Consider the following 23,676-nt stretch of genomic DNA (forward strand, 5'->3'; position numbering starts at 1 on the left):
CTCCGTCTCCAGTGACGACCAGTGGAGCGAGGCTACGGTCATTGCAAACTCAGCCATCAGCAGTGGTAAGAGAGAGGCACGGCCCCGCGGACCTGGGCCGCCCCGCGGTCCTCGGTTGTAAACCAGAGGCTGGAGGCGACGCTCTGCTGTGAGCGCGGCCGCCCTGCCGATGGCATCACGCCGTCCACCTGTCGAGCAGTTGCGTCCTCCATCGGCCGCTTCACCCGCGTCATCTCGTGTCCCGCTCCAGTGCAGGGATGCGGCGGAGGTTCGCCCCCTTGACAGATTGGGAAACTGAGGCTTTGGGAGAGGTTGTGCCCTGGCTCACACAGCCCTCCACGACATGACCTTCATGTTCCATCATTAGTGTGCGCTGTTGGTGGTTAGGCTTCACTTTTTTGGCATCAAATCAAAGCACATAATTCTTCCTCCTTATCTGTTGTCCCAGGTTCCTGGTATATCCTCTTAAGTTTGGGAGAGTCTTCCCTCTTGCTTTTTTTTTTCAAGTGTGGACATCTTCTTGGGAAACAAATGTGCTCCCGGGAAACCATCTTGACATATGTGTGAGCACATGAATTATGCAGCATCGAGGCCCCGCTTAGTACAACATGCTTTGCCTGTGGCATTTTTGTCTATGACCTGTTCACCGGTATTTAAAGGAATTCCCACTGTACTGTGCCATCTATCAGACAGGATTTTAGAGTAATTTTAGCATAATTTGTTCTAATTAAAAGATTCAGCATCAGGTCTTCCCTGTAGACCCAGCAGCTGCTGCCGCAGGACGTGTACTTTGGGTAAACAGCATCCTTGTCTCCCCCACGCTCCTCCAAGCGGCCGCCAAGCAGAGGCCTTAAGGAGAGGCGTTGCCAGGCCCAGGAGGAGAAGCAGGGTCTGGGAAGGCAGCGCCAAAGGGTGCTATGGCCTCGCGGGCCTGGGGCGTACACACGGCCTCACCTGGAGCCCAGCACCCCACTCCCTCCTCCTTCCTCAGACAAAACGAGATGCTTCCATGGAGAGCAAACCTCTGCCTCCAGCCTCTTCAGGGGCTTGGCGTTTCACCTCTTGTCTGGTATCATGACAGCACCTCTAGAAATTCAAGGGTTGAAGTCGTATACATTAGCTGCCTGCAGGTTATTCCCTTGTAATGTGACACATGTGTGTTCACAGTCATCGGGGCCCCAGAAGGCCCAGTGTCTCAGCAGACTGGGCTGTGTTTCAAGCAGACCCCCTCCCCGCTCCCCCTGCCGACCGGACGGCCTTGGCAGGTGATCTCCATATTATTTTCTTCAAATGGGTGTGCTCTTCCCGCCCTTGTATGTTCCCTAGGTGTGTAGGGCACCGCCCGCCTGTGGCTTCTGCCCCTCAGTATGTGCTCTTGTTGCCACGGTCACTTTTCTTTTTGGAGGGGCAAGTAGTCCACATACTCGTTTTAATAGCTAAGTTGTAGGCAAGAATGCTGAAGTGGGTTGCCTTTTCCTTCTCCATTACATACTTAATTGCATTGGCCAGTTCTCTGCAGTGTATCCATTTTTCAGTTCAGTTCAGTTCAGTCCATTTGCTCAGTCGTGTCTGACTCTTTGCAACCCGATGAATCAGCACACCAGGCCTCCCTGTCCATCACCAACTCCCGGAGTTCACTCAAACTCACGTCCATCAAGTCAGTGATGCCATCCAGCCGTCTCATCCTCTGTTGTCCCCTTCTCCTCCTGCCCCCAATCCCTCCCAGCATCAGAGTCTTTTCCAATGAGTCAACTCTTCGCATGAGGTGGCCAAAGTACTGGAGTTTCAGCTTTAGCATCAGTCCTTCCAAAGAACAGCCAGGGCTGATCTCCTTTAGAATGGACTGGTTGGATCTCCTTGCAGTCCAGGGGACTCTCAAGAGTCTTCTCCAACACCACAGTTAAAAAGCATCAATTCTTCAGCACTGAGCTTTCTTCACAGTCCAACTCTCGCATCCATACATGACCACTGGAAAAACCATAGCCTTGACTAGACGGACCTTTAGCATTAGTCTTTGTTCTAGCAGGTTTATGCCGTCGCCCTCTTTCTGAGAAGGCGCGCTCGTGTTTGAGGGTAGGAGGAGCTGACCTGGGCCTCCTCGGCCCGGTGCGCACACCGCCCTGGCCCTGCCTTGCCCAGCAGCTGCCCCCGGCCAGAGCTCTCCTCGTCTGATGAGAACTGTTGAGCCCCCAGCGCAGCCTGATTTGGGCAGCCTTTGGGCTTCGTTCTTTATGTGCCGTAAGAGTTATGTTTGGGGAGTATAACTATGTAATAATATAGAAGAACAAGATTAACCCCAAGTGTTGGCCTCCCACACACTCAGAATATTTTTTCAGGAAAAGCACTGGAAGCAGCATATGAACCTAAAATCCATTCTTTACAAATATTCCGTTTGCACAGAGACTCGCTAGGGGGCTTCCCTGGAGCTCCAGTGCTTAAGACTCTGCCTTTCCAATGCAGGAGGCGCGGGTTCGATCTCTGGTCAGGGAACTAAATCCCACATACTGCAAAGTGCAGCCCACTGCCCCCCGAAAAAAAAACGCCTTACTAGCTAACTCTCCCTCTACCCAGTAGCTCTTTGCCTCTGGTCACGGGTGTGAGCCAAAGCACCCCCACACCTTGTCTCATCAGAGACTCCCCGATTTCCCGACGCTTGATTTAGTTGGAAGCCTCTTCCCACGGAAGGTGATTGCCTTGGTCTGTACAGTTCGGTGCAGTTCAGTTCAGTCGCTCAGTCATGTCTGACTCTTCGAGAACCCATGGACCACAGCACTCCAGGCCTCCCTGTCCGTCACCAACTCCCAGAGTCTACTCAAACTCATCTCCATTGAGTTGGTGATGCCATCCAGCCATCTCATCGTCTGTACAGGCATCTTTATGAAGTGCCTGTAAACTGAGGTCACTCCCGGATGAATGCTGTTTTGAAATGTACCAAGCGATTCTCACACACTAACGCCGGGTGCCCATTGTTCTTTCATGTAGCGTGTTTGTGAAACACCAGCTAGGCCTCCTGCTGCCCCAGAGCACGAAGCCTGGACACAGGAGGTGAGAAGCAGTATGAGCCTGCAGTGGGGTGTGGGTGGAGAAAGCCCGGGCTGAAACTGCACAGTTGGTTTAAGGATAAGAGAGTTAGTCACAGAAAACTTCCCAAAGAGAATCAAACTTGAGCAGCATTTCAGGAGCCAGATGGATTCCTTGTGTGTGTAAAACCACAGAAGGAGGTTCTAAACATGAAGGCTGTTTGGACCAAAACTCGGAGAGGAGGAAAGGGGAGCTTGGAACAGCGGAGGGGCCACACCTTTGTCGGCAAAGTAATGTCTCTGCTTTTTAATATGCTGTCTAGGTTGGTCATAGCTTTTCTTCCAAGGAGCAAGCATCTTTTAATTTCACGGCTGCAGTCACCATCTGCTGTGATTTTGGAGCCCCCCAAAATAAAGACTCTCACTGTTTCCATTGTTTCCCCATCTATTTGAGATGAGTGATAAGGGGTCAATATTGCAACATTAGGACTTCCCTGGTGGTCCAGTGGTTAAGAATCCGACTGCCAATACCTGGGACTCGGGTTTCATCCCTGGTCTGGAAAGAGCCCACATGGCACGGAGCAACTAAGCCGGTGAGCCACAGCTTCTGAGCCTGTGCTCCAGAGTCCAGGGGCCGCAACAGCTGCAGCCCGTGTGCCTAGAGTCTGTACTCCGCAACCAAGGGCCACAGCAGTGAGAAGCCCTCTACCCGTAACCAGAGAGTAGCCCCCCTCACCCCAAGGAGACAGAGACCCAGCACAGCCAGATAAACTATAAATAACTTTTTTTAATTGCAGAGTTAATTAGCACCTTGTTTAAAACTTAGAGCTGACATGTTAAGTAGCAAAGATCCAGAGAGACAACAGAAAGTTTCACAGAAATAAGGTTCCTGCAGTTTCACAGGGATTTTCCTTCACATCTGTATTTCCTGAGGACGGATGGCTGTGTCACACCCAAGATATGATTGAAAAGAGAAACAGTAGTCATGATAAAAAAGAGCTAATGATACTGAGGCCCTTGTGTGGATCGTCATGTTTGCTGCCCATGGAGTGGGCACTGCTCTTAGCTCCATTTCCTGGTGGGGAGACTCTGGTACAGAAGGGCTCAATATCGCTTATGCAGAGTCACATCCTGGTGAAGCTGCCATGTGAACCCAGGTGGCCTGATTCAAGCCTCAGACTCTGCATCAGCACTTCTCAAAACGCTGCCCAGACCCGTGACAGCAACGTCCCCCGGGAACTAGTTAGAAATATAGATTCTTAAATCCCATCCCAGTCCCGTGCGTGGGTGCTAAGTCACTTCAGTCGTGTCCGATTCCTTGAGACCCTATGAACTGCAGCCCACCAGGCTCCTCTGTCCGTGGGATTTTCCAGGCAAGGATACTGCAGTGGGGTTGCCATTTCCTCCTCCAGGGGATCTTCCCAGACCCACTGAATCTAAAACTCAGGGGTGGCACCCAGCAGCCTCTGTGCCAACAGACTCCCCATGGAATGATACTGTAGGCTGACGTCTGAGAACCGTCACTCGAAATCCTTGCTTCTCAAAGTGTGGTCCACGGACTAAGTGGTATCTGACAGCCCCTGGAAGTTAGCTAGAATCGCAGAGTCCCGGGCTCCAGCTAGACTTCCTGGATCGGAGCGCACGTTGTCAAGAACTCTAGGCGACTGGGGCTCACTTGCATCCAGAGTAACATCCCGGTTTCCCTCTCGTTAGTACCACCCAGCCATACCCCAAGCAATTGTTAATAAAAACCAGGGTACAGGATCCAATGGCTGACTTCAAAAAAACACGTTTATGAATGGGTTTCAGGACCTCAACTTGGCATCTGCATTGCCTGCCACACTTGGAAAATAACCACAAAAGAAGCAGTGATTAAGGGCTCTCCATCGTGTTTTATCTCTAAGTCGCAGTAAAATACAAACTCCACCTTTTTTTTTTTTAATCATTTTATCTCTTTCCCCCATGTCTCTGGTTTGTATGTCAGTTCAGTTCAGTCGCTCAGTCATGTCCGACTCTTTGCGACCCCATGAACCACAGCACGCCAGGCCTCCCTGTCCATCACCAACTCCTGGAGTTTACCCAAACCCATGTCTATTGAGTTGGTGATGCCATCCAACCATCTCATCCTCTGTCATCCCCTTCTCTTGCCCTCAATCTTTCCCAACATCAGGGTCTTTTCAAATGAGTCAACTCTTTACATGAGGTGGCCGAAGTATTGGAGTTTCAGCTTCAGCATCAGTCCTTCCAAAGAACAGCCAGGGCTGATCTCCTTTAGAATGGACAGGTTGGATCTCCTTGCAGTCCAAGGGACTCTCAAGAGTCTTCTCCAACACCACAGTTCAGAAGCATCAATTCTTCGGTGGTCAGCTTTCTTTATAGTCCAACTCTCACATCCATACATGACCCCTGGAAAAACCATAACCTTGACTAGATGGACCTTTGTTGGCAAAGTAATGTCTGTTTTTTAATATGCTATCTAGGTTGGTCATAACTTTCCTTCCAGGGAATGTCTTTTAATTTCATGGCTACAGTTACCATCTGCAGAGGTTTTGGAGCCCCAAAAAAGAATGTCAACCACTGTTTCCACTGTTTCCCCATCTATTTGCCATAAAGTGATGGGACCAGATGCCATGATCTTAATTTTCTGAATGTTGTGCTTTAAGCCAACTTTTTCACTCTCTTTCAACTTCATCAAGAGGCTTTTTAGTTCTCTTCACTTTCTGCCATAAGGGTGGTGTCATCTGCATATTGAGGTTATTGATATTTCTCCCGGCAATCTTGATTCCAGCTTGTGCTTCATGATGTACTCTGCATATAAGTTAAATAAGCAGGGTGACAGTATACAGCCTTGACGTACTCCCTTTCCTATTTGGAACCAATCTGTTGTTCCATGTCCAGTTCTAACTGTTGCTTCCTGACTGCATACAGGTTTCTCAAGAGGCAGGTCAGGTGGTCTGGTATTCCCATCTCTTTCAGAATTTTCCACAGTTTATTGTGATCCACACAGTCAAAGGCTTTGGCGTGGTCAGTAAAGCAGACATAGATGTTTTTCTGGAATTCTCTTGCTTTTTCGTTTGGTTTCGTTTCGTTTGGTTTGGATGTCAGAGTCATAGAAACGCTTACCCAGTAGGAGCCGCAGGAGCGGGGGCAGGTGCGCGACAGCAGCTTTCGAATCCGAGTGCCTGTGTGCTGGTGAACATGCCTTCTTATTATCCCACGTGTTTATTGCACATAATAGTACATAATGTGGGGGTTCCATTTTCCTCTACCCCATCGTCCACTCTAAATTAAGACTTTGGCTCCAGAGAACTTTGTCAAGTCTTCCCCTCTGGACGCACAGGTACCCTGGGGGCTTCTGCCTTTCAAACAGCTGTGAGCAAACTCCTAATTAGCTAGATGATGTTGTGGTGTGCAAAACCACAAAACAGGAGGTCGTGGTTAAATTAAGCGAGGGGTGGGGGGCGCGGGAGGAAGAAGAATCCATTCTGTGAGCTGGAATGCCCCACTGCTTTATGACTATTACTTGGTAAGGTTTCACATTTAAGTACCTGAGGTTTAAAATTAAATGTCTAATATAATTTGGCGTTGCTAACGTGAGACCCACAGCTGCCCCGAGAGGAAATGCAGACAGCTTGGCTCAGGCTTTCAAATTGCTGTCTCCCAGCTCGCAGTCAGCGTGGAGGGTTGGGACCCATTCCCACTCAGCGCTGCATGCAGCTCCGAGTAATTTTTTAAATGCAGAAACATATTCATCTTGAGCTTCAGCGTTGAGAAAGGCTGCTCCGGTAGTACATGAAAAATTAATTTTTTTACATTTTTCCTCACTCTCCTAAGTGTTTGACAGAAGTAATTTTTGCAGCAAGAGAGAATAAAAAGTGGCGGCTGTAAATTCCTGTCCCAGAACCTGTTGTGCAGATTCTTTATGGACCCAGAATTGATCTACATGTCAGACCCTGTTGTGGTTTAAACTGTTTATCACCGTAATGGCAGGAGTGAGCCCGTGAACACCAACTTATAATCCCGGGTGAAAGAAATTGGTGCTCACAGTCAATGAAGGGGCAGCTCGGCTTTATTGATAGATTCAGAACAATTATCTCTGCAACAACTATTGGCTGAGGAGTCTCTGGGATCTCGTTGGAAGCCTGGGATTTTTTTTTTTTTTTGATTAATCATTTTCTTTATAGGTCCTTTTCTCCAGAAGTGTTAGCATGACTGTGGGTAGCCGGGGACTCTCCGGGGTCGTCTGCAGTATACTTGGTGGTCTTACCTTGCTCTGAGGCAAAATGTATTTAGAGGTGCGTCCCACTGTGCTGACGGCCGGAGCCAATGCCATGAGCCCCGTGCACTGCCTGCGAGTGTCCCTGCGTGTCTCGTCAGCAAGCCTGCAGGCCTGCCAGCATCGCCTGCCAGTGCCAGCCGTGGTGCCTGTCGGCGTGGCAGCCAAAGTCCCTGTCCCTTCTGCTCCCGGCTGTCAGGTTGTTCCAACAGCTCCACCCCATCCCCGATTGCTTCACTCCAACAGTTAATCTTCTGCCGCCCTGGCCAGCCCGATATCCCCGGCAGTATTGCATTGCTTCCACTGCCGCTTGAACATTTCACTTCAGCCTGCCTGCACCAGGCCACTGTCCGACCTCGTCAGCCCCAAGTACAAAAGCCATACCCGTCTTGCACGCTTCCATGTGGAAGGTGTGTGTGTGTGCGCCCACTCCCCCCACACTGTGTAACCACACATCTTCCCACCCGAATCTGTGGTTATAGGGCAACCAGTCCTGAATCTGAAGCAAAAATTTACATATTTGCAAACTTTCAAAAAAAATTTTTTTTTCATCATGGACATTTTTTTACAGGACTTTAGGCTCCCCAGGTGGCACAGTTGGTAAAGAACCTGCCTGCTGATGTAGGAGACACTAGAGATGTGGATTTGATGCCTGGGTTGGGAAGATCCCCTGGGGGAGGAAATGGCAACCCACTCCAGTATTCTTGCCTGGAGAATCCCACGGACAGAGGAGCCTGGTGGGCTACAGTCCGTGGGATCTCAAAGAGTCAGACACGACTAAGCACGCACACACCATTAGAAACACACGTTTCCGCTCCGGTCCGTGTGCCCTGCACTTCCTTTGGTTTCTCCCTCCCCATAGAGCCAGCTCCAGGAGGGACAGGCAGCCCTGAATTTGAGATTACAGAGAGTATGCCATAAATGTGGGTTCTGGGCATGTTTTCTGTCAGTTCATTGATTTTAGTTTCCACAGCTCGAGCACTTTTTCTCTCTCCTTGGCTTCTGTGCTAGCAATTTTAGCATGTGACCAGCAGGTGGCGGTAGTGAATGGCAGTACCGCTCTCATCTGGGAGTTTAATGGAAATATAGTTGCCTTCCCAGTCGGCTCAGCGGAAAAGAATCCGCCTCAGCAGAAAAGAATCCATATGGCAGTGCAGGAGATAGGGGTGAGGCTGGGCGTACTGGGGTGGGGTTTCAATCCCTGGGTCAGAAAGATCCCCCTGGAGGAGGAAATGGTGACCCACTCCAGTATTCTTGCCTGGGGAATCCCATGGACAGAGGAGCCTGGTGGGCTACGGTCCATGGCGTCGTGGAATCAGATATGACTTAGCAGCTGAGCAAGGGCACAATAGTTGATTTACAATGCTGTGTTAGTTTTGGGTCTTTAGCATGGTTATACATATGTATCTATTCTTGTCCAGAGTCCTTTCCATTGTAGGTTATTACAAGTTAGCAACTGTAGTTCCCTGGGCTATACAATAGTTCCTTTTTGTTTATTTTGTATGTAGTATGTATCTGTTAATCCCAAATTCCTATATTATACCCGTCCCTTTCCCCTTTATTAATCCTAAGTTTATTTTCTTCCTCTGTGAGCTTTTCTCTGTTTTGTAAATTAGTTCATTTGTATCTTTTTTATTTCCAGATTTCGCATGTAAGTGATATCCTATGATATTTGTCTTTATCTGGCTTATTTTGCTTAGCTTGATAATCTCCAGATCCATCCATGTTGCTGCAAATGGTATTATTGCATTCTTTCTATGGCTGAGTAGTATTCCATACACATACCGCATCTCTGACCATTCATCGGTCAGTGGACGTCAGGTTGCTTCTATCTCTTGGCTATTGTGAACAGTGCAGCTATGAACACTGTAGTGCATTTATCTTTCCAAATTAGAGTTTTCTCCAGATGTATTCTCCTAGGAGTGGGATTGCAGAATCATATGTTAGCTGTATTTTTAATTTTTAAGGAACCTCATACTATTCTCCATAGTGAAAGTTGCTCAGTTGTGTCCAGCTCTTTGCGACCCCATGGACTATACAGTCCATGGAATTCTCCAAGCCAGAATACTGGAGTGGGTAGCCTTTCCCTTCTCCAGGGGATCTTCCCAACCCAGGAATCAAACCCGGGGTATTCTGCAGTGCAGGTGGATTCTTTACCACCTGGGCCGTCAGGGAAGCCCCATTCTTCATAGTGACTCCACCAGTGCGCACGCCCCCAGCAGTGCAGGAGCGTTCCCTTATTTCAGCACCCTCTCCAGCGTTCATCATGTGTAGACTTTCTGATGGCCATTCTGACCTGTGTGAAGGGATACGTCATTGTAGGTTTGACTTGTGCTTCTCTAGCGTCAGCAGTGCTGAGCATCTCTTGTGTGTCTGTTGGCCATTCTGCCTGGAGTCTGAGTTTCTACAGCTGCCTCTCTCTGTCGGGTACCTGCCATCTAATGCCCATTTCCTGAGAGTCATTATCCCTGTTTGATAAGTAGGTTCAAAAAGGCTGAGAAACTTAAGACAGCACTCGTTTAATAGCCAGAATTCAAATCCAGGGCTTTCCTATTCCAAAGCTTATGGTTTTCCCCTCTGCTATTTGCTTAAAGGATAAGTAAACTCTTGGTATTGAAACAGCATATCATAAAAATTGTTTATCTTTTCATCAGGCTTGCTTTCTAAGGGAAGATACGCAGACGTTTTCCCTCTCTCACTAATCCTGAACTTTGCCTTTCTCATCATTTCTCCCAAATCTTGGCTGGCATTCAGAAGCCATCCCCTGGGGGTTGTCATCAACCCTCGGCTCTGCTCAGTATTAAAGGGCCCACGGGCTCTCATCTCGGAGTTGGGCAGTCCCAGGCTCAGCCGCCGCGGTCTATTCACCCCACCAGGCTGGTCGGCCTAATTAAAGGAATGACCCCAGTTTCCTTCTACACGCGGAACCCGCTTCCCTTTCTCTGCATGGGACCGAGGAGAAAGCAGAAGCTTCCTAGGGTATCTGGCCACAGGGGGGAAAGGTGTATTTTTTTTTCTCCCAATCAGAACATTGTTACTTTGTACTTCACCTGCTCGGTCCTTTCCTAACAGCTATTTCTAGCAGCAGGTGCTGGCCCCGGGGAAATGCTGCCCCCAGTATCAGACACAGAGCAGAAGACTCCGAACCTGCAGGCCAGCAATTCTCGAGTTGCCTGGCAGACGTCTGGAAACCATTTTAAACAGACGGCCAAGAAGAATGCTCTTGCAGTCGCCATGGTGCCTGGTCCCAATCTTTGGGGCCCTCTGGCCCTCGGTGTCTTCATCTAGACCGGGGGTTCTCAACCAAGGGTGATTTTTGTGTCCTTCCCCTGGGGATATTTGGCAGTGTCTGGAGACAGTTTAGGTTGTCGCAGCTGACAGGGTTGGAGGGTTCTGCCGCTGGAATCTAGAGGGTAGAAGGCAGAGAAGCTGGTGAACATGGGGCAGCTCCCCCAAGACAGAGAACCATCCTGTTCAAAGTCAGGAGCACTGAGGGCAGAAAACCCTGGTCCTGACCGCGGAGACGTGGGCTCCCTGGGCCCTCCCAGCCACCAGCTCATCCTTCCTAAAGGCAAGGGAGGCTGTTTCATTTCTTGAGAGAATGACTGCAGCCACACCATGGCAGTGCCTTGTACACAGCAGCACTTTCAACTCCGCTTCCCAGATGGCCCCTCGAGACAGAAGGCAGGGCACGTGGCTGGCCCCATGGTGTCCTGCCGCCACCGCCAGTAATGCTGTCATATGGTGTCCATCCAGCACCCACTGCCTGCCAGGCACGAGGACCCGGGGTGGGTGAGGCGGAGGGCTAGTACCATCCCCACTTTGGTGAGAAAACAGAAGTAGCAGAAGGCTGGATCCATCTTAGGCTGTGTCTTAACCTCCACCCACTGTGCTTTTCCGTGAACCACCCGCCCCCGAGAACACTGCCAGAAGGAGACCCGGGGTGGCCCGGGCTGTCTGCGGGCCTGTGTTGAGGACACTTGGGAGGCACACGTTGGCAGGCGTCATCTCAGTGTCCTCCTACTCAGGCCATGAGGCAGGTCAGGCTCAGAATTGAAGCTGAGAGAAAGAGGTTCTGCGTTCACGCTCAGCAAGCCAGCTGTGCACACGTTGAACGGGAGCCCGACGTCGACAGGCAGACCCGGCAGAGCCTGTCTCCTGAGATGCTGAGACTTCCTCTGCTTCCCTGGTGGCTCAGCAGTAGAGAATCTCCCTACAATGCAGGAGACGCGGGTTCCGTCCCTGGGTCAGAAAGATCCCCTGGAGAAGAGAATGGCAACCCACTCCAGTCTTCTTGCCTGGAGAATGCCACGGACAGAGGAGCGTGGCGGGCTGCAGTCCATGGGGTCGCAAAGAGTCAAACACGACTGAGCGATTAGCACTTTCGCTTTCACTCTTCCCTAAGAGATGAGAGGCCACTTTCATGGGGCCGTGTTTCCAGAAGGTCACTGGCAAATGGGGAAGTGTCCAGAGCAGTGGATAGGGGTATTTCGAGAAGGCTCTGGCACCCCCATCAGAGAAAGAAGGATGGAGGGATTGGAAGGTAAGAGGGGCTCTGGGGTCAGGGGAGGGCTCCGTGGTCCTGCTCTGGAGGGTGCTTTTCCAAAGCACTGCCTCTGGGCCAGGGAGGGGGGCTGATTTGAGCCTCGGGGTCCCCAGGCGGCTTCTCAGGTACAGCTGGGGTTAAGATCCACTCCTCTGGAGCTGGAGGGTGGGGAGTGAACAGCATGCGTAAACAGTGGTCGAGGAACAAGCAGGAACCGTTCATCCCGAGGACCGAGCTCAGAGCAGCAGGTCAGGGGGCAGGAAAGATTTATGACAATGTTTTTTAAAAGTTGGTATTGGAGTGGAGTTGATTTTTGAAGTTGTGTTGGTTTCAGGCGCGCAGCAGAGTGAGTCAGTTACGCGCGTAGACGTACCCGCTCATCTTTAGATTCTTTTCCCGTAGAGGCCACTACAGAGTATTGACAAGACACACATCACTATATGTAAACTGGGGAACTAATAAGGACCTGCTGTGCAGCGCCGGAGTTGTGACAGTTTTGGCACAGTTCAGCTCAGTTCAATTCAGTCGCTCAGTCGTGTCTGACTCTTTGCGACCCCATGAACCGTAGCACGCCAGGCCTGCATGTCCATCACCAACTCCCGGAGTTCACCCAGACTCACATCCATCGAGTCAGTAATGCCATCCAGCCATCTCATCCTCTTGTCGTCCCCTTCTCCTCCTGCCCCCAATCCCTCCCAGGATCAGGGTCTTTTCTAATGAGTCAACCCTTCTCATGAGGTGGCCAAAGGATTGGAGTTTCAGCTTCAGCATCAGTCCTTCCAATGAACACCCAGGACTGATCTCCTTCAGAATGGACTGGTTGGATCTCCTTGCAGTCCAAGGGACTCTCAAGAGTCTTCTCCAACACCACAATTCTAAAGCATCAATTCTTCTGTGCTTGGCTTTCTTTAGAGTCCAACTCTCACATCCATACATGACCACTGGAAAAACCATAGCCTTGACTAGATGAACTTTTGTTGACAAAGTAATGTCTCTGCTTTTGAATGTGCTGTCTAGGTTGGTCATAACTTTCCTTCCAAGGAGTAAGTGTCTTCTAATTTCATGGCTGCAGTCCCCATCTGCAGTGATTTTGGAGCCCCAAAAAATAAAGTCTGACATTGTTTCGCCATCTATCTCCCATGAAGTGATGGGACCGTATGCCATGATCTTAGTTTTCTGAATGTTAAGCTTTAAGCCAACTTTTTCACTCTCTTGTTTCACTTTCATCAAGAGGCTTTTTAGCTCTTCTTCACTTTCTGCCATTCTTTTTGACACAGAGAGTAGTGTAAATGTGATACGGTGTAATTTTTCGGCATAGTGTTTCAAACATCGTGCCCTTGAATCTTTCACTTTTGCCCTCCCCTGCTGACCCTCTTTAAGCTTCAGCAACCCCACACCCCCCTGTAGCTGGAACCACAGCCTTCACGGAGGATGGGGTGTCCCTTGTAAAGCATGTCCCCCCCTCACCTTTGGACCCATCACCTGTCACTCCCAAAGGACTCTGCCCCTGCAGTTACCCCATCTGCTTCCTGTACCATCAGATCCTCCTGGGTGTTGGGTCCTTCCATTCAGCAAGCAGGCCCACTCGGGCGTCTCCCATCCTGGCTCCATGGCCCTCTGACCTTTCTACTCCTCCTCAGCGCTCCTCCTCGCACCCTCCCAGAACCCCGTCTATATTCTCTGTCTCTGGTTACTCACCGTGTGCTTTCTCTCTGGCCCATCCCTGTCTCGCCCTCTCCCCGCACGGCTGGACCCGCTCTCTTCCGGTGTCCAGGCCACCCTCCCTGTCCACCCCAGGCGCTCCACGGCTCCCTTTGCCATCTGCTTCTCGGGGGAGCCCACTGCCAGCTCCATCATGCTGGACACTCTCCTGTCTTGGCTCCTCTGACGTTGCCTTCTCTGGGTTCTGCTGCTACGCCCAGAGGTCTGTGTCAACATTGGTGATGTTGCTGAGGACTCAGCCTCTCTCCTCAGCCCGCGCCCTGCTCCAGTGGGCCCAGCCAGCTCTCTGGACAGGGAAGACCACCAAGGCCACAGCCAGCCTGACGCCACCTCCCCCACTGCACGCACGTGACCAGTGGCGTTCTTGCACAGCTGTTGACCAGTTCACTCAGGCTCGTTAAATTCATAGCAGAACCAGGCGTCCTTCTAGAAACCTGTGTTCGCACCAACCTCCCCACCGTCTCATCTTCCCAGTGGCTCAAGTCTCAGATGCAGGGCCACTCACGCACGAGTCCTCCCTTAGCCTGACTCTGAAGGACCCGTTCTGTGGTGAGTTCTATGGACTTGACTTCCTGGGGCGCGTGCCAGCCACTCCCCCGCTGATCTCCCTCCCTTGTGTCCACCACTCGCCCTGCAGCCCTGCCTCATCTCCTGCCTTTTTTCCTTGTTTCCCTAAAGTCTTCCAAACTCATCTGTAAAAGAAAATGAACATGAGCCCCTGTTGCCTCTGCCTGCACGCACACCCCGTGTCTCCCCACTGCACGTGGTGTGTCTTCCTGATGTGTTGTTTCTGGCTGACCAGGACGGTTGGTCTGGGCCCTGAGGTCTCTCTGTCAGGTCTCCCGCCCCCCGCCTGGCTCCCTCTCCATGGCTCAGATGTGCTCTGCTCGGATCTGGGCGAGTCACCATGGCCGCTCAGGACTCAGTGTCCACATGGCCTGAATGGCCCAGCCACCTTCCCCTGGATGTCCTTTCTCCTGAGCTTGACTGTGACCTGGCTGTCACTGCACCACTTCTCTGTTTGTCTCCTGCCTGTTGTGGCAGGTCCCTGCCCCTTCCCATCCCGTGACCATGTCCAGAGTCATCCCATCTGGCTTTCTCGTTTGTCTCCTCCCTGAGCCTCTTGTCTCGCCAGACCCCTGAAACCACAGCCCGCACGTCATCACAGCATCTCCCTCACTCACTAAATGCGCTGAGCTCACTCCCGAGTCCCCTTGGATCATCGGTAGGTCATCCCCAAAGAGGGGCGGACCCCGTGGTGACAGGGGTGGTGTGATGGGCTTGCAAAGTGAGCTCCTGGGCCTTTCTGCCAATTTCCTGTGATAAAAATTCTGAGTTTTTAAGATTTAAAACAAAACACTTTGCCCGCTGCTCTAGAAACTGTTTCCTAGCAAAGCCAATGCCCCTTATGTGGAACAGAGAGGGTGGGGAGAATGTTTCAGTTTCTGGCCTAAAACATTCCCGGTGGACCGTGCGAGCACCTGGGCAGATTTTTTAATATATTTGTCTGGCTCCATCAGGTCGTAGTCGCGCCAAGCAGGATCTCCGTTATGTCATGCGGTACTTTTCATTTCGGCGTGCGGACTCTGCTTGTTTTCATGGGCTTCAGTCATTGCAGTGCATGGGCTTAGTTGCTCCACAGCCTGTGGGATCTTAGTTCCCCAACCAGGGATTGAACTTGCATCCCTGCATCGCAAGGTGGATTCTTAACCACTGGACCACCAGGGAAGTGCCTCGTACAAATTTTTAAATCAGTTGACGGTCAGAGATTAAAACTGAGTTTCCTTCCTTCAGTGATCTCAAGCTGTTTCAGAATCATAAGTAAGATCAGTGCTCAAGTTAGTAGGGATAATCTAGATTAGGTTGTGAAAATGCATTTCATGGCATTTAGTTAGTTTTATGTTTAACCTCAGTTATTCCACAAATATTTATTGACCACTTCTGGTGTGTCAGCCGCTGCCCTGAGCCTGGCAGTGGAGCCAGGGGTCAAGAAGGAACCCCTGGGCCTCTGGAAGAGAAACGAGAAAAAGATAACCAGTAAACAAGCAGGGATCAAGAAGGAACCCCTGGGCCTCTGGAAGAGAAACGAGAAAAAGATAACCAGTAAACAAGCAGGGATCAAGAAGGAACCCCTGGGCCTCTGGAAGAGAAACGAGAAAAAGATAACCAGTAAACAGGCTGAAATGTACTTGGTCAAGTGGAGAGAAGTAAAGCGAGGTTAGTAAGCGGTAGCTGTGATATACATGTTTGTGTTCAGAAATGGGGTTCTGAGTGAACATGTGAATTACTGAGCCTTCTTCCCACTGGGACTGTAAAAGCGGTTTATCCGTTCATTCATTCATTCAACAAACATCGTGCACTTTACCACGCGTGGCGGTTCCCCGCGGTGTGTTTGGAAACGGCCCTGGAGAAGACAGATGTGTTACTTGGCCTGAAATGCTGGTAGGAGGGCATGTGGCCTACCGGGTGGAGGGAAGGGTGTGTGTCCCAGCTGGGAAAGGCATGGTGTGTGGGGAGCTTTGTGGGGTGAATGATGAAGGGACTTAGCTGGAGGGGAGACCCCCAGGTAGGAAGGACAATTAGAAAAAGCATCCCCAAAAGGTTTGGGCTTGAACCTGGGCAGTCAAGTGACCTCAGATTCTCAGGGAGGAGTAATTGCCTTTACAAGCTAACTCCTGAGTCCATGTGGGTGATCATCAGTGTAGAAAGATGAGGGGGAGGTGGGCTAGCGGGGAGTCAGGGAGTCCAGGCTCATCAACCCCTTATTCTCCTGGAAGTCTAGAAGTTTCACAGACAGTTTTACAGTTTTAGTTTTACTAAATTTTACAGTTAATTTCTTGTATTTGTTAGTTTGGTCCCAGCAGTTTTAGTTGCAAACTTTCAGTTTTAGGGTAATTTTTAAAAAGAGAGAGAGAGAGAAAACATCACTAACCACCCCCCCACACAACATCCAGTGAGACATAGGTAGAGTGGTGTGAAAAGATTCATCAGATATATACGTGCCCTTTCTCCAAGAAGTGCGGTCGCACAGAGTCGGACACAACTTAAGCGACTTAGCACGCATGTGTGCATTGGAGAAGGAAATGGCAACCCACTCTAGTGTTCTTGCCTGGAGAATCCCATGGACAGAGGAGCCTGATGGGCTGCCGTCTATGGGGTCGCACAGAGTCGAACACGACTGAGGCGACTTAGCAGCAGCAACAGCAGGTAGGTAAGTAGATAGACAGATGATAGATGGCAATAGAGAGAGAAATTGGAAGTGGGCAAGGGGGATGGATGGACCGAGGGGCAGATGAGATTAGGTAGGTAGGTAAGGTGGTTGATAGATCGTTAAGCAGAGACAGGTTGGGGTGGCTGGCTGGCTAAATGAGATAGGTAGGTAGGTAGGTGGGTAGGTAGAGTGCTAGGTGATAGATTGATGGACAGCTGATAGATTGTCGAGAGAGAGCTGTGTGCAGATCAGGCTTATCCTCGAGCTCTCTGTGTGTTTACTCCTCTAGTATTTGTACATTACATTGGTTTTTGCATTCTTGAACTTCTTTCAGTGAATATATCTTCCCTTACATCTTTGCTTTACTCTCTGACAGATAAGGTTATTAACAGAAAGCGATATTAATATTAATTACACAAGGATACTAAAAATTTTATATCACAAGGAAACAGATGGTTATTTTAAATGGCTTAAAATTTTGCTCTTTTATAGGAAGAAACATTTTAAACATATTTAGTTATAAATGCTATTTTAATTGCTACATTATTTCTGCAGTGGGATTTTTAAAATCTTATTACATTAGCAGGGGAATGTTTCTCTATATATTTCAGAGTCTCTTAAAATGTGTTCTTATTTACAAGAAAATTATTATAATTACATTTAAAATACAGTATCCAAGAGCTCAATCTTATTGATAAGTGCATTATACAACTCCCACACCTGATCTTTCCCTGGCCACAGTTCAGATTTCAGCTCCACAGGAAATCCTCTCTTTGTAGCATTTAGCCACGATTGCAACCAAGCCAGTTACCTTTTTACATGGGCTCTCTGTTTTTCATGGTGTTTATAAATATTCAGTCCTTACCCGGTCTCTGAAGTTATAACTGAGGGAAGCATTGCTCTTTTAGAAATGCTTTGATGTATTATATAATTACAAGACAGAAAAATATACTGCAAAATTTTCAACTTAATTTTACAAGATCCGGAAACTCAGCTTGCAGCCAGCTGTTGGCTTCTTGGTTCCTTTCATCTCAAGCTGTGCAATGATACAGAAGGTGAAATAACCATCTCTACTGCCCAAAACAGCCATCAGAAATCTCCTGTCTGAGTGCTGTTTTCCTTTGACATCAAAATGTCCCGGGAAGTCGGTGTCCTGGAGCACCACCCTGCCGGCTCCAGGAGAGACGCCTTCATGGTGGGGGTGCAGAGGGAAATTGAAGGCTGGGGGCACGTCAGGCCGCCATCAATCAGAAGGCGGAGCAGAGCCAGCAAGACACGGGGGTCAGGCCCCCAGATGAGATTTGTGAGCCGGCAGCATGCGTCCGGGCCACCCATTCTGGAAAAATTATCATCCTGTGATACCATCTAAAGCAGTCAAGGTTGGGGCTATTGCCTGAACCAGCCCCAGGTTTTTATACACGTCTGTCTCCCAGGGCGCTGGCAAAACTATAAACCAAAGTGTTAGCCATCAAATCACATGAATACAAATTCCTGGACAGTTAATTTTTTTTTAAAGAAATTATTTGTCCTTTCAAACAATACTCACTTTTTTCCCACAGTGTTCATTGTGCTGTTTTTCATTTTTAAATTCTTTGATTTCTAGAAGCCCTAATAATGGAAGTGCGGTCGTGAAAGTGCCACCAGTGGGCGTGACATCTGTGTATCATGTGGCTGGAGCACAGTCAGTGGGTGTCGGCCACGCACGTGGCAGCCCGCTCTGGGAGGTCTGCCTTCTTCCTTCTAGCAAGTGGGTTGACTCGCCTATCCCTTCATTAATTTTTGTGATAGTAACTTTCTACTTTCCCTAATTATAAAGCATTACATTTTAGAAAAATTTAAAATGCAGAGAAGCTTTTTGCTGTAAAAACAAACAAAAAACTCCTGCAGTAAACTTTTAGTCTGGGGGAGTGCACCCTTCCAGTGCCTGCGGTCCTGCTTATTTCCGAAAGTTGGATTATGGCATGACTGGCTTTAATCATAGATGTGTTAAGTTTCTGTACTCTCTGTGACTAGCAATAGAGGCGTGGTTAAGTAAGTTACAGTACAGCCCTTACTGGGCTGCCACATCGCCCTGTTAATGCTGCCTTCCGTGTAATGGCCGGGGAACATGTTAAAGACGCTGTAGGTGCCCTCATGCTGTGAACCGACGTCAGCATGACTCGTGTGGTCCCACCGCTCCCGGCCCTTCTCCCGTGCTAAGCTGGGGAACCGCTTCCCACGCCCATGTGACCTCCCCACCCCGTGCCCCATCAGATACCGCCTTGTCCAGGAGGCCCTCAGCTCCCTTCTCTGCTCTTTTCCCTCCATACCACGTCCCACCTTCCAACCCTTGTGACTCACCCGTTGATTTTATTATCTGTCGTCTTCCCCACTAAAACTGAAACATCTTAAGGGGGAGGACTGGGTGGCTCAGGTGGTAAAGAATCCACCTGCCAATGTGGGAGGCTCGGGTTTGATCCCTGGTCTGGGACAACCTCCTGGAGAAGGAAATGGCAACCCACTCCAGTATTCTTGCCTGAGAGATCCCATGGACGGAGGAGACTGGCAGGCCATAGGGTGGCAGAGTCGGACACAGCCTAGTGGCTGAAACTACAACACAGAAGGAAGAGGATTCCGTCTGGTCCACCTCTCTGTCCCAAGGCCCAGGACGGGCTGATCTCCATCAGGGTCAGCCCGGGAGCCTCCCCGCAGGCTTCCATAAGGTACCAGAGTCATCGCCCTGCACAGTCCTGCATTCGGTGGTTTAGACACACTGCCCACTGAATCTGTTGCAGCTCTGAGTCTCAGAGAGTCTGAATAACTGGCCAGGGTCACACAGCTGGCAGGACCTTGTGTGTGCAGATGGGCTGGGGGTGTGTGCGCCTGAGTGGAAAGTGCGTGGGGTGGGGGAGTCATCCAAGATCCAACTGTTTCCCCTTGTTCTCACTTCAGTATTCAGAAGTGAATACCTACTACCTATGTAAAGTGTTTTACAGAAAGTTATCCCAAAGATTTTACATAAAATACTTTACAAATATTTTATGTAAAATATCCTGAATATTCATTGGAAGGACTGATGCTGAAGCTGAAGCTCCAATACTTTGGCCACCTGATGCAAAGAGCCAACTCACTGGAAAAAGAGCCTGAGGCTGGGAAAGATGGAGGGCAGGAGGAGAAGGAGATGACAGAGGATGAGATGGTTGGATGGCATCACTGACTCGATGGACATGAGTTTGAGCAAGCTCTGGGAGATGGTGATGGACAGGGAAGCCTGGCATGCTGCAGTCCATGGAGTCACAAAGAGTCGGATACAACTGAGCAATTGAATTGAACCGAAAAAAAGAAAGTGAAGTTGCTCAGTCATGGCCGACTCTTTGCGACCCCATGGACTGTAGCCCACCAGGCTCCTCCATCCATGGGATTTTCCAGGCAAGAGTACTGGAGTGGGGTGCCATTGCCTTCTCCAATCTGAGAACTGAACTGATCCCAAATATGAATTCTGTAGTTAGGAAAAACACAAGTGAAGAGGTGAACATTTGAGAATTTCCACTTGTACTTTGTTAGGAGCTGTGTTCAGCTTGCAACTTGAAGGGGTAGGAAAGTGTGGTCCTTGACTGGTGTTGGTAGAGCCAGGAGGAGCAGAGCAAGGCGGTGGGGGCTGGGGGTGGGGATTTGAAGCTTTGGGGCAGGGGTAGGGGGTGGTCAGTAGGCGGGCTGGGACCTGGTGGGCAAACAGAGACCAGAGTCTGGACACCACCGGGCTCCCTGCCCACAGAGGAGAACGTGACCAAGACAGCAGGAGACCCGATCCAGCTCAGAGCAACCGGGTCAAGTCATGGGGAAGCCACAGAGCCTGTCCCGTCTCCTGGGGAGCAGACATCACCCCAGTAGGGACTGGGATTACTCACATCAAGTGTCCACAATAGGATGAACCATAGCTTAAGAGTCTCATGGCTTTGAGCAAATTGCAATGTTCAGTAGTCAGAGCACGTTCTCAGGCCGGAACCCAGAACAAGGTTCTGGATCCTGGTCTTGCCCGCCCCTTCTCCTTGCCCACACGAGCTCGGCTTGAGCAAACAGGCTTCCTCCGGAGACTCTCCCGACGTGGAGTCAGATACAGTTAGATACTTAGAGATTCCATTTTGTTAGATTTTTTTTCACGTATTAAAGTTGTATTTGTGGGAATTCCCTGGAAGTCCAGTGGTTAGCACTCTGCACTTCCATTGTAAGGGGCACAGATTCGATCTCCCGTCCAGAACTAAGGTCCTGCCAGCCTCGCAGCATGGCCAAAAAAAAAAAAATATGTTAAATTTGTAAGAATAGTGGCTGTAGTGCCTCATGAGAGAGTGGCATTAAGATGTGCTTTTCCCGAGAGCTAGAAAATACTGTGCAATTCCAAATTATCCCTCAGCTCAGCCTGTTTCTCTGCACTTTGTCTCCATGTCATCGTTTTGAGCTTTTTCTTCACAATCGAACAGATCTGGTTAAATTCCTGAGTAGCCAAGGTGGGGTAGATTCACCACTTCGAGTGCCTACCAAATCCCATTCTTGTGCCCATTTTGCATATTAAGCTTGTAAGTCCCCAGCTCTCTTCACAAATACCAGTATCTTCTCTTTTTTTCCCATTTCCCACTCACCCTCATGAAATAAGGGCATTTGAGTTGCCCCAGCTACAGAAGCACCCAGGCAGACAAGGAAGCCCAGCCGTGCTTTGCTGCCCCCCTACCCTTGGGATGCTTTTAGAACTCAGTCACCTGTAGTTCCAAAGGTCAGTCTCTGAAAAGGACAGAAGAGGCACCTTCACCTGGGAAAAAGTGTCCTGAGATCTAGCATGAGGAAATTAACTTGAATTTCACAGAAGGAAGAAAACACATACCCTGATTTCCTCCTTTTTTGAGCCAGAGCTGGGGAACCAGAGAGAGCACTAAAAATAGCAGCTGCTCCCAAGAGCCCGTGGCTGCCTGGAAATGGAGGGTCTGAGCTGGGTGACTGGGCGTCTAACCTGGGTTATAGCCCCCGAGGACCTAGAGGAACCTAGGATGGGAAGCCTTTCGAGAAACCCTAAAAGCGCTCCCACCTTGGGACCCAGAGTCTCGTCTGCCCCCCAAAAGTGACAACCCCAGTGATGAGCAGGAGACAGCTGGCCAGTCCCAGCCGCCCCTGTGCTGTAGGACAGGCGTCCCCAGTGGTCCAGGGACTGTTGGAACCACATTGCGCAGTAAGAGGTGAGCGCCCGGGGAGTGGGTGAAGCTTCACCTGTGTCTCCCCATCACTGGCATTACCGCCGGAGCTCCATCCCCTGTCAGATCAGCAGTGGCATCAGATTCACGTCGGGGCACGAACCCTAACCTTCAAGTCAAGGCCGCATATCCTGAGATGGGCACAACAGAGGAAAAATGGGCGCAATGGTCGTGATGCACTTGGGTCATCCAGAAACCACCCCCACCCCCCGCCCCGTCTGTGGAAACACTGTCCCACGAAACCGAGCTCTGCTGCCAGCAGTGCTGGGGACCGCTGCTCGGACATCACAGGGAGTGTGGGCAGGGACAGTTGGCGAGAGTGTATTTAAGACAGCACCGTGGATGGCCAGAACCTTCTGCAGGGAGGAGGGGCGGGGAGAAGAGGGGAAGACTCGTCTTCCTGAGGCCTGGGGGCTGGCAGAGGCGAGGAGGTCACATCCTGCCTGGGGAGGCTGTGGGGACTCGCTTCTTTTAACCTCACCCCCGGGATCCGAGGCGGCGTGGGGAGAATGGGAATGAGCCATCCCCCGGTGAATAGCAGGCGGCAGATTCTACTTCCCGGCTGGGCCACCGCATCCTTCACTGACCCTCCGTCAGCCACACGGGGCTGGGCTCCTGCTCAAGGAAAAAGAGAAAAATGTCAGTTATTATGTTTGGGAGCACAATCTTATCTTTCATTTTATTTTACAGCAATTTCCCCAAAGATCCGCCATAGTATCTGATGGAACCATATTGACAAAATTTTAGCCGTGATAAAGAAAATGCTTTGAACTCCCCGCAAATCCAAGTCAAGATCTCCAAACACTTTCTTCTTTATTGTGTCCTGTTGCATTTTATTTTACTTTTGCCAGGACAAAGCCCAAATTCCAAGGCCGTGCTGAATGAAAGTAAAACGATAAAACTAGAGTGGTATGATGGGAGTCAGTTCTTTTTTTTTTTTTTTTTTAAGAATTTTCTGGTCTGAAGGCTAAATTATTAACTGCCTTTTTGTCAGAAGTAATTTAATATTAGTTTTTAAACACCACCATTAATTTAAGATGTTACACTCCAATTTCTCATTTTTGTGGAAAAAGACAAAATAAGAGCTGCTCATTTGGCCGATATTATTAAACCACTGAAGAGGGCTGTACTTTAAGCAGCACTTCAGAAATGAAATGGCCTTTGGTCTGCAGTTTCGAATGGAGATATTCTTCATGGTGTCTTCATCCACGGGCTTACTGGGAGAGGCAGCTATCCTAAATATAATCTTTGACAGATTTTCAGGCAACGTAAAATATGTGTCACGTTACAAACTTTATACATCCCTGACGTGCTTTTCAATTTGAGACCGACATGAAATGGTCATGAGATTCAGTAGCATAGAACACAGAAATTTAGGGCAGGTTTTCAGATGGGCTTTTCAGCCGTCATGAAACCTCTTACTTGCCCAAAGCTTAATAGTCATAATTATTAGATCTCCTTTTAGCTTTCTTCTTTTTGTCATTTTCAGAAGTGATGGCAGAATGAGATTAAGGTTGTGGCGACCATATGTTACTAATTATGCTGCAAAACAGACATAGCCTGGGATTGTTGCAGAAAAAGCAGGGTGATTGTCGCCCTGGTCAAGCTGGCTCATCTGAGCACCCCTTTGTTGTTGTTGAGTCGCTCAGTCGTGTCCGACCCTCTGCAACCCCATGGACCGC

At 49.6% G+C, this 23,676-nt stretch overlaps 1 protein-coding gene across 1 annotated transcript in view; it reads left to right on the plus strand.

The window, feature by feature from the left end:
- Positions 1-23,676, plus strand: part of AGAP1 (ArfGAP with GTPase domain, ankyrin repeat and PH domain 1) — a gene marked incomplete at its 5' end in the record, with an annotated part of 374,015 nt that overhangs the window by 214,481 nt on the left and 135,858 nt on the right. The window contains 1 exon segment of the mRNA XM_010862065.1: positions 1-65. Within this exon segment, the coding sequence (XP_010860367.1) occupies positions 1-65 (65 nt within the window).

This window comes from Bison bison, unplaced genomic scaffold (assembly GCF_000754665.1).
Source record: "Bison bison bison isolate TAMUID 2011002044 unplaced genomic scaffold, Bison_UMD1.0 scf7180017864475, whole genome shotgun sequence".
NCBI lineage: Eukaryota > Metazoa > Chordata > Mammalia > Artiodactyla > Bovidae > Bison > Bison bison.